This window comes from Triturus cristatus, chromosome 3_2 (assembly GCF_964204655.1).
Source record: "Triturus cristatus chromosome 3_2, aTriCri1.1, whole genome shotgun sequence".
NCBI lineage: Eukaryota > Metazoa > Chordata > Amphibia > Caudata > Salamandridae > Triturus > Triturus cristatus.
In genome coordinates, this window is record NC_140584.1 from 276,596,207 (window position 1) to 276,610,549 (window position 14,343).

The following is a 14,343-nucleotide window of genomic DNA, read 5'->3' on the forward strand; positions in this document are numbered from 1 at the left end:
AATTCTATGCACTTAGAGTAGCTTGAGGACATCTCAAAAGTCTTATTGCGATACCCCACCACTGCAGCTGCTCTCACACAGACCCATAGGGGATTAGCTGTTTATTTCAATACAACTTGCTAATCACTGACAGCACAAAACAGAGGACACTCATGGCTTTTTAAAGAAAACTGACTTAAAGCTAGAACTCTGCAGCAAGGTTAGTACGACTGTAAATCTCTCTGTATGGAGCTCAAAATGAGAATCATGGCAATAATCACTTTTAGGTGGGGTTGGCTTAAATGTGGCGGTTGCTTTCAACTCTTTATCGAACTTATATCAAAATTCTGATTACCAATGCCTATTGGGGCTGGGATGAAGGTCACTGATGAGGATAGCTCTTACGTTGGGGTTGGCATGAAGGTTGTCGCTGGTCAGGGGTCTCCAGCAGGGTCTGCATAAAGGAGGCACCTGGCTAAACTACTTACATTGAGTACTGCCTTATAATGGAAAGTGGCACCAAGAATCCACAACTAAAAAAAAAATGGAAACTGGAAAGAAGATTCTTCCATGCTCAGTATGCAGTAGCGAGATTTTTTTTATAGCTATAACGTAGGCTTCTGCAAGCTCCTGAATAGATTTTACCTGCAGTGGACGACGACAGGCCCAGCATCTGGAGGTGTTGAGGCCTTAACTCGCCGAATGAAGGCCAAAAGGCCCGTAGCATGGTAAGGCACCCCGTGTTCTGGCCACGACGTGAAGTGAAACTGCTTTACCTCATGCCTGGCTGGATAACCCCTCTGTAAAGAGACAGAAAACGTGAGTGACGTTAGAAAAACGAAGAGGAGTGTAGGGAGGAAAAGGAAAGAGTTCAGGTGGCTGAGGAAGGAAAAAAGGATAGGAACAAGGGCGAAAGAGACACGGAAAAGGAATAGAAAGAAAAAAGGAAAACAAAATGCTGAAAAAACGTCTAGGAGGAACAAAAGAAGGGAGAACATAAAAGAAGAAAAAGAAAAGTGGATTAAATGATTTTGGGAACCCAACAACACACCACAAGGATGAGAAAAAGGGGAAAGCCAAATTAAAAATGAAAAAAAAACAGATTTAAGAGCAAAAAAGGTTAAAGCTGAAAGAAAAAACAATGTTGAGAGTAAAATATTATGCAGCAATTAGTGTAAAAACAAAAGACCATGGTAAGAAAGAAATAGAAACAAGGAATGGATAAAAACTGGAGAGGAAAAAAAAAGAATAAAATAGAGGAAAATAAACAAACAAAAAAGCAAGATAAAAATAGTAAAACAAAGAAGAGATAAAACAATGAGCAACTCCAGACTGAAGAAACAAGCAAATGGCAAAAGAAGGAACAAAATAAAGAAAGAGAAATAAAAGAAACATCAAATGGCAAAAGAAACTGAAACAGAAAGTAAGAAATTAAGATTGAAAATAAGTATGTATCAGTAAGTAAGTAGATATGGGCGAACAGTTAGTCACCAATAGTCAATGCCCTGCCTATTTAGACAAAAGTTCAGACTACTCTATCCAATGTCCTCACAGAAGGAACTATGAGGCCAGTCTACTATGGATAGCTTCTCCACAGATTTAGATAGGCGACTAGCCTCCCATAGACAATGTCCCTATAGAAGTGGAGCGAAGGCCAGTCACCTCTAGGCATTGTTCCTAGAGATGTCGACAGGCAACCAGACCTCTATGCACCATGTCCCCACAGATGAGCAAGACATGTCACACATCTGGCTCAGCTGCGACCCTCTTCTCTCTGAAGAGAAAGCAAGAGAATGGAGAAGCTACGGGTATTTATTTCATCCCGGTTCAGGGTTGTTTCTGTTAATGATGAGTTAAGGACATACATGAGGGTCCTGTAGGGACCTGATTCAATGTCAGTTTTGTTTTACTGTCAGTGCCGAGTCTTTTCCAGGACCTGTTCATCTTAAAGCCATGTCTGGTTTAGTGTTGGAATGCAAGAGTTATGCCAGGAGTGCTACAAAAATAAATCACAGCACAAAACTTTGTGAATTGGGCCCTGTATTTCTCAACTTACAAAGCAATTGCTCTTAGATGAGAAACAGAGATAAAACATACCCCCTCGAATGGGCCCTCAATATGATTACTTTTCTGGACGAGGTGATTCTCTACCAGTGCTGCATAATTTATTCACACCCATAGTTTTGGTACAAATGTATTCAACCTACCAACAGGAAATTCATTATCCATCAATGAAACTCCATGAAAGCCATGTAGGACAAGACTACCTAAATCCTGGGAGAAAGGCCATTCCTCCCCATTACACACAGGGAAACACAAGCACAACGTACCCGCTCCATTGAGAAGGTCCGGACTTCATACTCCGCCATGGTCTCGGTTTCTAGCAGTGTGATCTTGATGTCGCCGTAGAGTTCAGAGCTCTCCGGCCAGTACTTCGAGCACTTCACCTGAAAGATAAAGAGGGTCAGAGTACGACTGCACTTGGATCCCTGTACCCGAGCTCAGTGTGGATCAGATGCACACGCCTTTGAGCGGAGGACAGGCTATAAGCGAGGGAATCTACTTCCCTCCTTTTTGTCTCATTCTCATTCCTCTTCTGCAGGTCAGACCACGCCTCTCTAGTCCTGGTCTGGGCATTTAGGAGCAGGCTCTCAACAAACATTGATTTCTCACTGGTCTTTTCCAGTTCTGGTAATGATACACCTCTGAATGGCTTTTTTTCTGTACTCGTCCCTTACACTCTCAACTTTTCAAAGTTTTCTTCAATATTTTAATTTCCTCTCTGCTCTAAAATACATTTTGGGCCTTATGGATCTCAGAAGCTGGACTAGCTTTACCCATTCTGTTCCCAAACACAGTAGTTAAAATTTTCTGATAAACAGCTTCCTGTCTTTTTCTCAGCTGTAACAGTCTCTTCCTGTTCTCAGAGTATGTCTCTGTCTCTTGCACTGCTGATCCCTCCCTCTCACTGTCTGTCCTGAGAGACGTCCATCCAGTCACTGGCACCCCTCTCCTTCAAGAATCCACTCAGGAACGTACCCTGCCCACCTCCACCAACTTCGTTATCATCACAATGCTGGAGCAGTGCTCCTGCCACACCATCCTCCAGAAGTCGTACACCATCTCCTGCTTTGGACCTGCGGGTGAAGAAGACATAGGTCAAGTTTGGAACTACCTCTTACAACCGTCCTTAAATGGCCACTCTCCCCCTGGTGATAATATGCCATGCAACGTCTCTCCCTCCATCAGTCCGTATTTCCAGTTTCCTTACCTGTACCTCCATGCAAGGAGTCCTTGTGAATCTACAACACAGAGCTAACACTGGGTTTACAGCTATGTAAAGACGCAGAGCCAGCTCTGCCCTCCCAGAAACAATAACAGAGGCAAAGCTGACACCCTCTTTACTGCCGTCTATAGACAGACACGCTGCCGCTGGCCTCCCCAGGCATCTGAAGGCAAGTGGAGGCGGCACGTCTTCATGGCCATGTGAGGGCAGCTAGAGCAAGCGCAAGCATTTCAACCATTTGAAGGCAAGTGCAGCACCGACCTTGGTGATCGTGTGTTGGAAGGGCGAGTACCACAATATCGATTCCAGAATATCGAGTACCATTATATCACAAGGTCAGCATATATCGGTTTATTATTCTTAACACCAAATAAGAACCTATATACAGCTGCGGCTGCTGCAGGTAAGAGCGGTGGGGCCAGCTGAAGGGGGGGAAAGGGGTGGGGGGGGGGGGGGGGGGTAGATTTGGAGAGACGACCACAACGGAAAAACTAAATAAATGATGAATTTTCCCTTCTGGTCATCTCTCGAAATCCCCCCCCCCAGACAGCCCCAAAATATATCAGATATATATATATTATATATATATATATATTATATATATATATATATATATATATATATATATATATATATATATATATATATATATATATATATATATACACACACACAAAAGTCCATCCAACTCCACAAGGAAGAGGCACATACACGAGGTAGGAATGAATAAGGCTTGTTTATTAAATTCAGGTCTCCCACGACCCCCGCAAAGAAAGAGAGATGCGTTTCGCCTTATCAATCTGTTTGGCGCCATGTAATTTCAATTATATATAACCCTCCCACCTCACATAGGCTTCAATAAACATGGAAAGCAGAATTCGTGAGTGACACTCTAACTGGCAGAAACAAACTGATCATGGCATAAAAATAAAATTGCTAGTGCAGAAAGTATATACATACAAATAACAGCAAAGTGCACAGCCATCCTGCTTTGCCAAAAATAGGAATATCCTAAACAATACATAAATGTATAAATGTGTGTTCCATGCCCGGAAGATGAGAGTATCGAGATTGTAGTCTCAAATAAAGTAATTCTCAGAAAGATGGCGCCAAAGCTCCCCAAATCATGCAGCCTACCCAATACTGAATATAAATAAAACATGCTTAAAAACGTGCTAAATGTTAAATTCATATATACGTGCAGACCATATATTGCCACATTGCTAAGTGGAACCTAGTTCTCCATAACTCAGTTACGGCAGACAAGGCAGAATGAAAAAATGCATCCAAAGTTATCAATCACCTGGAACAAGTTAAAGAGAATTGGGGCTCGTAACACATCCTCGGGGCTCAGATTGCATCAACTAAGTGCACTTTCGACCCTAGTATCAGCCTCCGGAAGATCGCTACTAAACAGCAGGACTGCGAGGCCCAGAATCCCCTATGACGGCTACAGCCCAAACTGCTGAACAGAACTACACCAAATTTGGCAGAAAGCTAGATCTTGATCCAGAAAGATCTCTTTTTGCAATTTAGTGTAAATCCATTCAGTAGTTTTGGGGTTATTAAAGAAAAAAGATTGATAGCTATCTAGGGACACAAATTCTCTGTGGATCCGGCAGACCTCAAGGTGAGATCTGATTGGCAGCCAACACTTCAACCAAGAGTTGTAGTTTCTTGAGATACCCTGCAGCCAACCCCTCTCATGCAGCCAACCCCACGCCGTGTACTGTCTTTGGATGTACATATCAGGGGGTTGGCAGCAAGGCTAGGCCTGCGGCCAATGGCCATGCGTGATGTGGAGTTGCCAGATTGAGGGAGCTTGGCTGCAGGGCCAGCCCTCTGACGTGCACTGCTAAAGTTTTCTCAGGAAACGTTAACTCATGCCCTAAGGTAACTATAACTCACATCCTTGCCATGCACTGCTAATTACCCCAAATATTACATCACTGATGGCATCTTCTATGAAATAATTAATAATATCTCTGCAACATTTGAAGCAAAATTATTGATGAGAAAACTGTAAGGCGGAGTGCAAGTTATAGTTACCTTAGGGCACAAGTTATAGTTTCTTGAGATAGCTATAACTGTTGAATTTCTATGGTTTCTGTGTGTAAATTCAGAAACTAACTAGAATGTTCCTGTAACTTTTTTTTCTTCCGGTGAATATATATATGTACATATACATATATACGTATACAAATACATATATATATATTACCTACTGGCGGTCGCCAGTAGGTAGTTATAGTTAGGACCCTCTTACCATAGGAAATCCGCAACATTCTATTTTGAATAACTTTGGCGCCGGTCGACGAATCCTCGCGAAATTTTCAAAATAGGTGGGGCGTTGAGCTCCGCTCCTACCCTGAAAGTCTCGGGGGGATTTGTCAAGCGGGGGCTGAGATAAAAGGGGGGTCCCAAAACACGTTTTTCCCATGCATTTTTCCATAGGACCTTTAGACAGAGCTACAGCCCGAACGGCTGAACAGAATTAAATGAAATTTGGCAGAGAGGTAGTCCTCAGGTCAAGGAAGTGCCTTTTGTAGGTTTGGTGTAAATCTGTTCAGTAGATTCTGAGAAAATAGCCTTTAAATCAATATATATATCTGAGCCAGCTTACGGTGCGCTTACGGTGCGCTTACCGTACGCGTACGGTGACGTGCGCGAGCGCGATTCTGGTTGGCTCTTAGATCTTAGTAAACATTCGAATCGGCCGAAACCAGGAAGCGGCGGCCGCCATTTTCTCTCTCACACTCTGAGTGGGGCAGCATAAATGAAGCCAAAAAATGTCTAAAGGGGCAGTATATTGAGATCATAACTACCCAGCAGTGATATACGGGTCCCCAAACAACCCCCAAGGCCAAAAAAAAAAAATGTTTTTTTTTTCGAAAAATCGCTGATTACGCTTACCGTACGCGTACGGTAAAAAATTTTTTTTAAAAAAAAATTATCCACACTCTCCCCACTCCCTGTGCAAATGGTGCCCGAAGGGCACAATTTGTGCACGGCATATCAAACATATGAAAATAATAAAGAATACATTTCACAACGATGCGCATAATATGTCCCCCATGTGCGCACGGTGCGCGAAGCGCATCGTGCGTACATGGCCCATCCCGCATAACGTGGGCACGCGGTGCGCGCAGCGCACCGCGTGACCACCGTGCGTGCACGGCACTAACTGCGTAAAGTGGGCGCGCGGTGCGCGAAGCGCACCGCGTGCTTACTGTGCGCGCACGGTGCGCGCACGGAACGAACTGCGTTAACTGGGCGCGCACGCCACGAATGGCGTAAAGTAACTTAGCATTTAAAAAACCGTACAAATTCACTGAAAAAACCATAGGTTTCACACACGTTATAGTTAGGAATTAGCATTTAAAAAACCTTGCAAATTCACTGAAAAAACCATAGGTTTCACACATGTTATAGTTAGCTGTACATTTCACTCGTAAAAAACCAATGAAATTCCCCCGTTATAGTTAGTGCAGGCAACTATAACTCACGCGACCGCAATCTTCTGCTGATGACATATGTGTCTTTATGAAAAAAAAATATTTGTAATATATGTATAGATAAAATGTAATGGAAGAAGACATGGGCAAATAAGTGTCTAAATACAGTATTAGCATCAGCAGAGGATTGCGGTCGCGTGAGTTATAGTTGCCTGCACTAACTATAACGGGGGAATTTCATTGGTTTTTTACGAATGAAATGTACAGCTAACTATAACATGTGTGAAACCTATGGTTTTTTCAGTGAATATATATATATATACATACATATATATATATATCACAGCTACCACTTCCACCAGCCTTGAAATCCTTCAACTGCTTTGCGAAGTAAGTACACGAGCCAAATTCAAGTGCAGGTTGATTTATTCACCCAGAGCGACGGCCATAACGTTTCGGCTCCTCAGAGCCTTGCTCACATGACAGCGTTACACTCGTGTTAACACAAATTTAAAGTGCTAGTATAGGTCACATGGGGGAGTCACATGGTTACAATTTCATAGACATAGTAAAAATATTGTTGGAGAGACAGGGCTGACAATATAATCAGGTTGCCAATAACTGTAGTTACATATTAGACTCAAATCTCCGAATACCTTGCAACAAAGAGACATGCTCTTCAATAACGGCATAAATGCTCGTATGAATAAGGCAAAATGACACGCATATTTGACATACTTGCTGATATCGAAGTCAATAAATACAGCCTGCTCTCAATGTCAGAAAACATATAAACGGTTCTCCCTTAGGGCCAATAAGAAAAGTGTATAGTGCAATTAAAAATACAAAAGCGCCTGTGCTTTTAAAAAGGATAATATGATGATGTAAATATCTATAAACAATTCATATTTGGACATGGTCATACCAAAAAAGTAAGTTGTTAAGACTCAGGAACTGGCAAACAGGACACTGTTCATATTGTTATAGGAACAAATATAGAGAGGATTACAAGCGTCCAAAATTAAATACTGGTATAACATAAATTGTAAGGACGTTTCATCAAATTACGGAGTGCGAATATTGACCCTCAAAGCTATGTATGTAGGAATAGATGACAATAGCAGATGTGCAAAGACGCAAATTTACATAAAAATTACAGTTTGTCAATAATAAATAGTTAAATACTAGATAAATAGCCATAAAATAATATAACTTAATAGCTTTAAGACAAAAGACTAAAACTTTTCTTAAAATTGCCGTATACACATCCGATATAAATTCCAGTAAAACATAACAGGATAAAGGCCAATGGAGACTAAAAAGTGACGAACACTTGTGCAAATATCGCAAAAAGAAGTCCTAATGCATTACAGATTCTAGTGCAACATTATAACGTATGAGGAACAACTCAACCCAAACAAGTGTGCAGATCCTCAGTCATGTTTAATCCTGATGGTGTCTTGGTGTTGAGTTGCAAAATATAACGTGTTTCCAATCTGCGTAGGTTGAACTCACGATCACCTCCCCTCCTACTGGGCTCAATGGAATCAATGACATAATAATTGAGCCCCCTAGTGTCGCTATTATGCACTTCTTTAAAATGTCGGGCGACGGGGTAGGTGTTGTCTTGGTTGGAAATAGCACGTAAGTGCTGCAATATACGCTTGTGCACCGCTAATTTAGTACTGCCAATGTAGCTAAGGTTGCAAGGACAGGTGAGGACATAGATCGCATACTCGGTTTTGCACGTCAATAGTTTGCTGATCTTGTGCTGTCTGTTACTAAATGGATCAATATATACTTTAGTATTGATACCATGGGTACAGGCCTTGCATGTCTTGCACTTGTAAAACCCACTATTGAGCTGCAGCCAAGAAGTTTTATCAATGGTTTCAGGATTAGTATTAACTAAGGCTTGTCTCATAGTAGGGGCCCTACTATAAGTGATGGTAACACGCTGCGGGAGCAAAGGACCAATAATTGGATCGCTCCGCACAATGGGCCAATTCCTGTTTATGATTCTGCGTAATTCCGCTTGTTGTTTACTGTAGCCCATGATAATTCTAAAAGCATTAGATGAATTCATGTCATTACCCTCTTGGTTGCCGTGTATTGTAGTGACAACCGTAATGTTGGACGTGGGTTTCAACAGATCCTCACGGCTCAGTGCATTAGATCTTGTAATGGCACTTTCAATGACCCCCTCTGAGTAGCCTCTCTGCCTGAATCTTTGTTTACTCAAAGTCTGTGCTACTCTAAGATCCGTATCATTACTGCACACGCGCTTAAGGCGCAACATCTCCCCATAGGGTATACTTTTGATGAGATGGGGCGGATGGGCACTAGTCGCGTGTAGGGTCGAATTACCTGCCGTGGGTTTGCGGTAAAGCCTAGTTTCTAATTTACCAGCTCGTATGTAAATTTCTGTATCAAGAAAAGTGACACTGGTTTGGCTACATGTTGCAGTAAAATGAAGGTTAAGATTGTTGACATTTAAAATCTCAATAAAACCATTGGCCTCATCTAAAGATCCATTCCATATTACAAATAAGTCATCAATGAATCGTAACCAGACAACCACTTTTTCATTAAGGCATTGGGCATGGTCCCTCTGGAGGATCATCTCCTCCCAATAGCCCATATGGAGACAGGCGTAGCTAGGGGAAAAACAAGCCCCCATAGCTACGCCTCTCAGTTGTCGGTACAGTAAGCTGTTGAACATAAAATTATTGTTAAGAAGACAGCATTCTAGCATATCAATCAACATTTCATTGTGGACCCCAAATTGAGCTGGTTTGCGTGCTAAAAAATGTTTGATGGCCTGGATACCATCCCGGTGCCCAATACTGGTATACAGTGATGTCACATCGAGTGCTAACATCCAGTACTCATCTCTCCATTCAACCCTATTTATCTTGCGCAAGAAATCCCCTGTATCTTGTATAAAAGAATCCAAAGATTTAACAAAGTCTTGTAAGAAAAAGTCAATATACTGCGACGTTTTTTCATACATGCCATCTCGGGCTGAAATAATAGGTCTGCCCGGGGGTCTGTTTGGATCCTTATGCACCTTGGGGATAAAATACATAGTGGGGATAACAGGATTGTCATTGCTCAGAAAGTTGAATTCAGCTTCAGAAATGAGTTTATGCCTCTTCCAGCTGATCAATTTACCACGGAACTCATTATTAGATACCAGGATAGCTGCTGCTGTAGTGCGAATGTAGCAGCTCCTATCATTAAGTTGATTAAAGGCCTCATGGTCATAGTATTCCTTAGTCAAAAGAACAATGTTGCCGCCCTTGTCACTTTGACGAACAATAATCTTTCTATCACTCTTAAGTTTAAGAATGAGTTGATTATATTGTTGCGTTTGGCGGTTGTAACAACGTCTCTTTATCTGAGTTTCCTTATGCAAAACCTTCATTTCAGTAACCACGTTTTCATTAAATATATCTAATGCATCGTGGGGCATGATGGGATTAAATGTGGATTTGGGTCTGAATGATGTAACAGGTCCCCGTAGGTCGACACCATCCTGATAATTGGTATGGTTGCATTTGTCCACACCCTCAGTATCCCACAAGTCCTGTATGGCATCCTGAAGAGATACCTCAAGTGTATTGCTGGTAGTATTCCGTCGATTGTTTTGCAAAGCAAAGGATTTTTTAAGCTTGAGTTTGCGTACAGCTTTATAGATATCAAGACGCGTGGACACATAATCAAAATTGTTCTGTGGTGCAAAGGAGAGGCCTAAAGAGAGGATCCTCTTATCATCATCAGTTAACTTCACAGATGTCAGATTGATGATAGTATTGGCGTCTTTACATACTATTGATTCTTCGCCCAGTATCCTCTTCCTCTTCTCCTGTTCTGATTTGAGGCCCCTCTTCCTCGCCCTCTGCCTCTGCCTGGACCTGAAGTTTGCACGTCTACGACGTGATTCATTGTTGCCGGCCTTGGACGTAGGGTTTGCCTCCTCTCCACACATAAAAAATTCATTTCCTCTGCTGGTGTCGGTTTAGGGATCAGTCCTGCTGCCAGATTGACGCGTAGCTCAGATTCAGAGTCACTGCCACCAACAGAACTCAAATCCGACTGTGAAGTATCATACACACAAGTAACTTTATTAGGGCCCCTATTAGGAGGGATAACCTTGGATTTCGGAACCCGCAATGCGTCATATTTCCGCGCAAATGTAAAAATTTGCCCCAATTGATAGTCATTGCGGTCTCGTTGGAATTTAAACGTTTTTCTCTCCATAATTTTTGTTTCCTCCTTCTTGAGTCTTGCTATCATGTCATTTCTTAGCCTGGTTTTCTCGTCAGACTCATCAATTTTATCAAGCTCTTCATTGATTGCATCAATCTCCTTGAGTAACAGGGCCCTATCAATATCAGCATACTTAATTAAAATCAACACCAGCTTACGTGAGGATTCCAGATTCGTTTCAGCCCATTCACGCATGAGCTCAGGATTAGGGTTTTCGTAGCTGGGAGCCGTTAAGATACGCAACCCACGAGGGATACGCTCCACATCAATGTAACTCTGGAGGGATTTTGATTCCCACCACTTACTTTGCTCGCTCCGTAGCTTTTTCTCCAGTACTTTAAATTTCTCCTTAAGTGAACTGTCCTTTGTAACCACATCCGTGGTATGACCATTCCGAATATTGACAGGCAATGGGAGGCTGTCAGAGAACATTGACAATGCTGCAGCCTCCCGGTCGCGAACGCTGTCAGCCGTCATGCTCAAAATCAGGGCTTAATTAATCAGCGCGTGGGGGGGGTTTTGATACGAGTGCTCAGATTTAACAACCGCAACCGCCCACCGCCGCACAAATACTCTCCAGCCCTCGATACCTTAAAGTTCCGCCTGGGGGTGTCTCCGGTCCAAATCCTGTCGTGTCGTCCGATCACGGCTGGGGAGAACCACCTCCGTTGTAATCCGATGCAATCCGTATACACCGATCTGCCAAAAATGGTATCAAGGGGGTCAGGCGCCAAATCTTCTTTCCAGAAGCAAGAACATCCGGGTGAGATATATTTATATATATACACACACATATGCAGATATGCACATACATATATACAGATATATGGGAGACAGCATTTACAACGCTGGTAATACCAAACGGGTAGGTCACAACGTGGACGTTACATTGTCCATGTTGTTGCCACGCATAGCATTACATCGCAAGTCGTTTCAACGACTTGCGCTAGATGGCGTGCAACACCAGGGAATGCGTTGGATTTTAAGTCCAACACATTCCCTACTGTTGCGCTAACTGGAGTAGGAATAGTAATTTATACTATTCCTAAGTCCAGCGCAAGTCGTAGAAACGACTTGCGATGTAATACCATGCGTGGTAACAATGCAGACGATGTAACGTCCGCGTTGTAACCTACCACGTGGTATTTGCTCGCGGTGTAACGTCACATACTAAGATACATATATTCACTGAAATAAGATTAGGGTTAAAGTAGTGTTACAGTTAGGTGAATATGTAAGGGACAACGTTTACGGTTTAAACAAAAAAATGCACAGAAATTACTAGCTATAGTTAGCAGAGCTAACTATAACTTGTGCCACTACCATGCACTGCTTATGACTTCACATATTACATCACTCATGACATCTTCTATGACATCATTAATGACATCTCTCGGGACATTTCAAATTGCAAAGTTGATGACATCATTGTTGCATCAGTGTGGGCAGGGAAACAGAACACAAGTCTGCTACCAGCTGGGGGAGCATTTTTTAAGCTTGGGCCCGCTGGAAGCAGAGTTTGTGTTTGATCCCATTTGGATGGAGATTAAAAATGCTCCTGCCACAAGGAGGCAAATACATGTTTCCCTGCCTATACCGGTGCCCGCAGGGAAACCGATCTGTACCAGGGTGAGCTCCCCGGGACTCAGCAAGTGAGCCTTCCCTTGGGCCATGGGCCATTAAAGGCTCAGGGAGAGGGGCTATGCATCACCCTCCTTTTTCTTTTAAAGTGAAGGCCCTGGGGATGGGGTTCCGAGGGCCTTTTATTTATTTATGTATTTATTTTGAGAGTTTTGTAGAGCGCGAACCAGACCCTTGCGGGTTTCAGAGCGCTTCACAGGTTAGAGTCTTAGTTACATAGACAGAGGTAGTTCACATAGAGATTACAGAAAAAATAGTGCAAGTATACTCATTCTATCATTGACACATGATATAAGATACATAACAAGAACAAAAACATTAGATGAAATTCAAGCATAATATAGATAATTATCTAGGGTCTCTAGCCGGGCAGAGGACATTATAAAGTTCCGAATAGCGGATACATTGGGTCACAGAGTAACAGTAGTCCCTGTTCAGGTGAGTTTGGCCATAAGAAGCGCCCTCACTTCTTTTTTGAAAGATGCAGTGGAGGGATTACGTCTTGTTTCTGGGGGTAGAGCATTCCAAATTCGGGGTGCCATCCCTGAAAAGGTTCGGTTGTATGTTTTCTTCTTGTTGAATCTTTGAGGTTTCAATAGAAGGTTGATAGAACTTCTTGAGGATCTGACACCACAGGAGGGCACCAGTTTCTGTGCCAGATAACTGGGTGTATTGTGATGGATGGCTTTATGGGTCATCTATTTTCAGATGGATTCTGGCTTCAAAGGGTAGCGAATTAAGGGATTTTAGGTCCGGTGATATATGGGAGCTTCTTTTGGAGCCAGTGATAAGTCTCGCTGCGGTGTTGATTGAGGCTCTCAGAGGGGCCGTTGCAGCTCTGGGTAGGACACATAGAGTAACACTTCCATAATCCACTCTTGGGATGACTAGTGCTTGTACTGCCATCTTGAAGTCCTTTTCCAGCAGGAAGGGTTTCAGTTTTCTTAAAGTATTTATCTGAAAGTTAGCTCCCTTTGTTGCATGCTGATGTGTTTTTGTATGTTAAGCTGACTGTCCAGGGATATTCCCAATGATTTTGCTAAATCTACGATGAGAGGTTGACAATTGAGAGCAGTAAGGTGTTTGATCCAGTCTTGCAATACGGGTGCTTGGGCGATGAGGAGGAATTCGGTTTTAAGGGCATTCAGTTTGAGATGATTTTCTGCCATACATGTTTGAGTGTTCCACAGAGTGGTGTTGAGCGCTTTGATGTCTTCAAGGGTGTGGATCTTTAGATATAGTTGTGTGTCGTGCGCGTACATGTGATATTGCACATTAGACAAGTGGAGAATTTCAGTGAGGGGTTCCATGAAAAGATTGAACAGTGTAGGAGATAGTGCCGATCCCTGAGGGACTCCTAAAGTGACTGGGATGGGATTGGACAGGGACTGATTGACCTTGAATCGTTGTGATCTATCTTGGAGGAATGACGTAAACCAACTTAGAACTGAACCGGCTAATCCCATTCTGTGTTTCTGAAGGTCAATCAGGTTTTCGTGTTTGACAGTATCAAAGGCCGAGGACAGGTCAATCAAGATGAGTAGACATGCTCCGTTTTGATCCAGAATTTGTAGGGCATCGTCAATTATGTGGGTCATGGCTGTTTCGGTGCTGTGACCTGCGCGGAAACCAGATTGTAATTTGTTGAGTAGGCTAAACTGATCAATATGTCTTAGTAGCTGGAGGTGAACACATTTTTCTAGGAGTTTG

At 42.6% G+C, this 14,343-nt stretch overlaps 1 protein-coding gene across 2 annotated transcripts in view; it reads right to left on the minus strand.

Moving 5' to 3' along the window:
- The window catches only part of PTPRU (protein tyrosine phosphatase receptor type U), an 849,745-nt gene that overhangs the window by 103,603 nt on the left and 731,799 nt on the right, over positions 1–14,343 (minus strand). For both annotated transcript variants that reach the window (XM_085647595.1, XM_085647594.1), the window contains 3 exons: positions 3,019–3,116; positions 2,310–2,426; positions 625–779 (listed from right to left, as the gene is read on the minus strand). In XM_085647595.1, the coding sequence (XP_085503721.1) occupies positions 625–779; positions 2,310–2,426; positions 3,019–3,116 (370 nt within the window). The remainder of the gene's footprint in view (positions 1–624; positions 780–2,309; positions 2,427–3,018; positions 3,117–14,343) is intronic.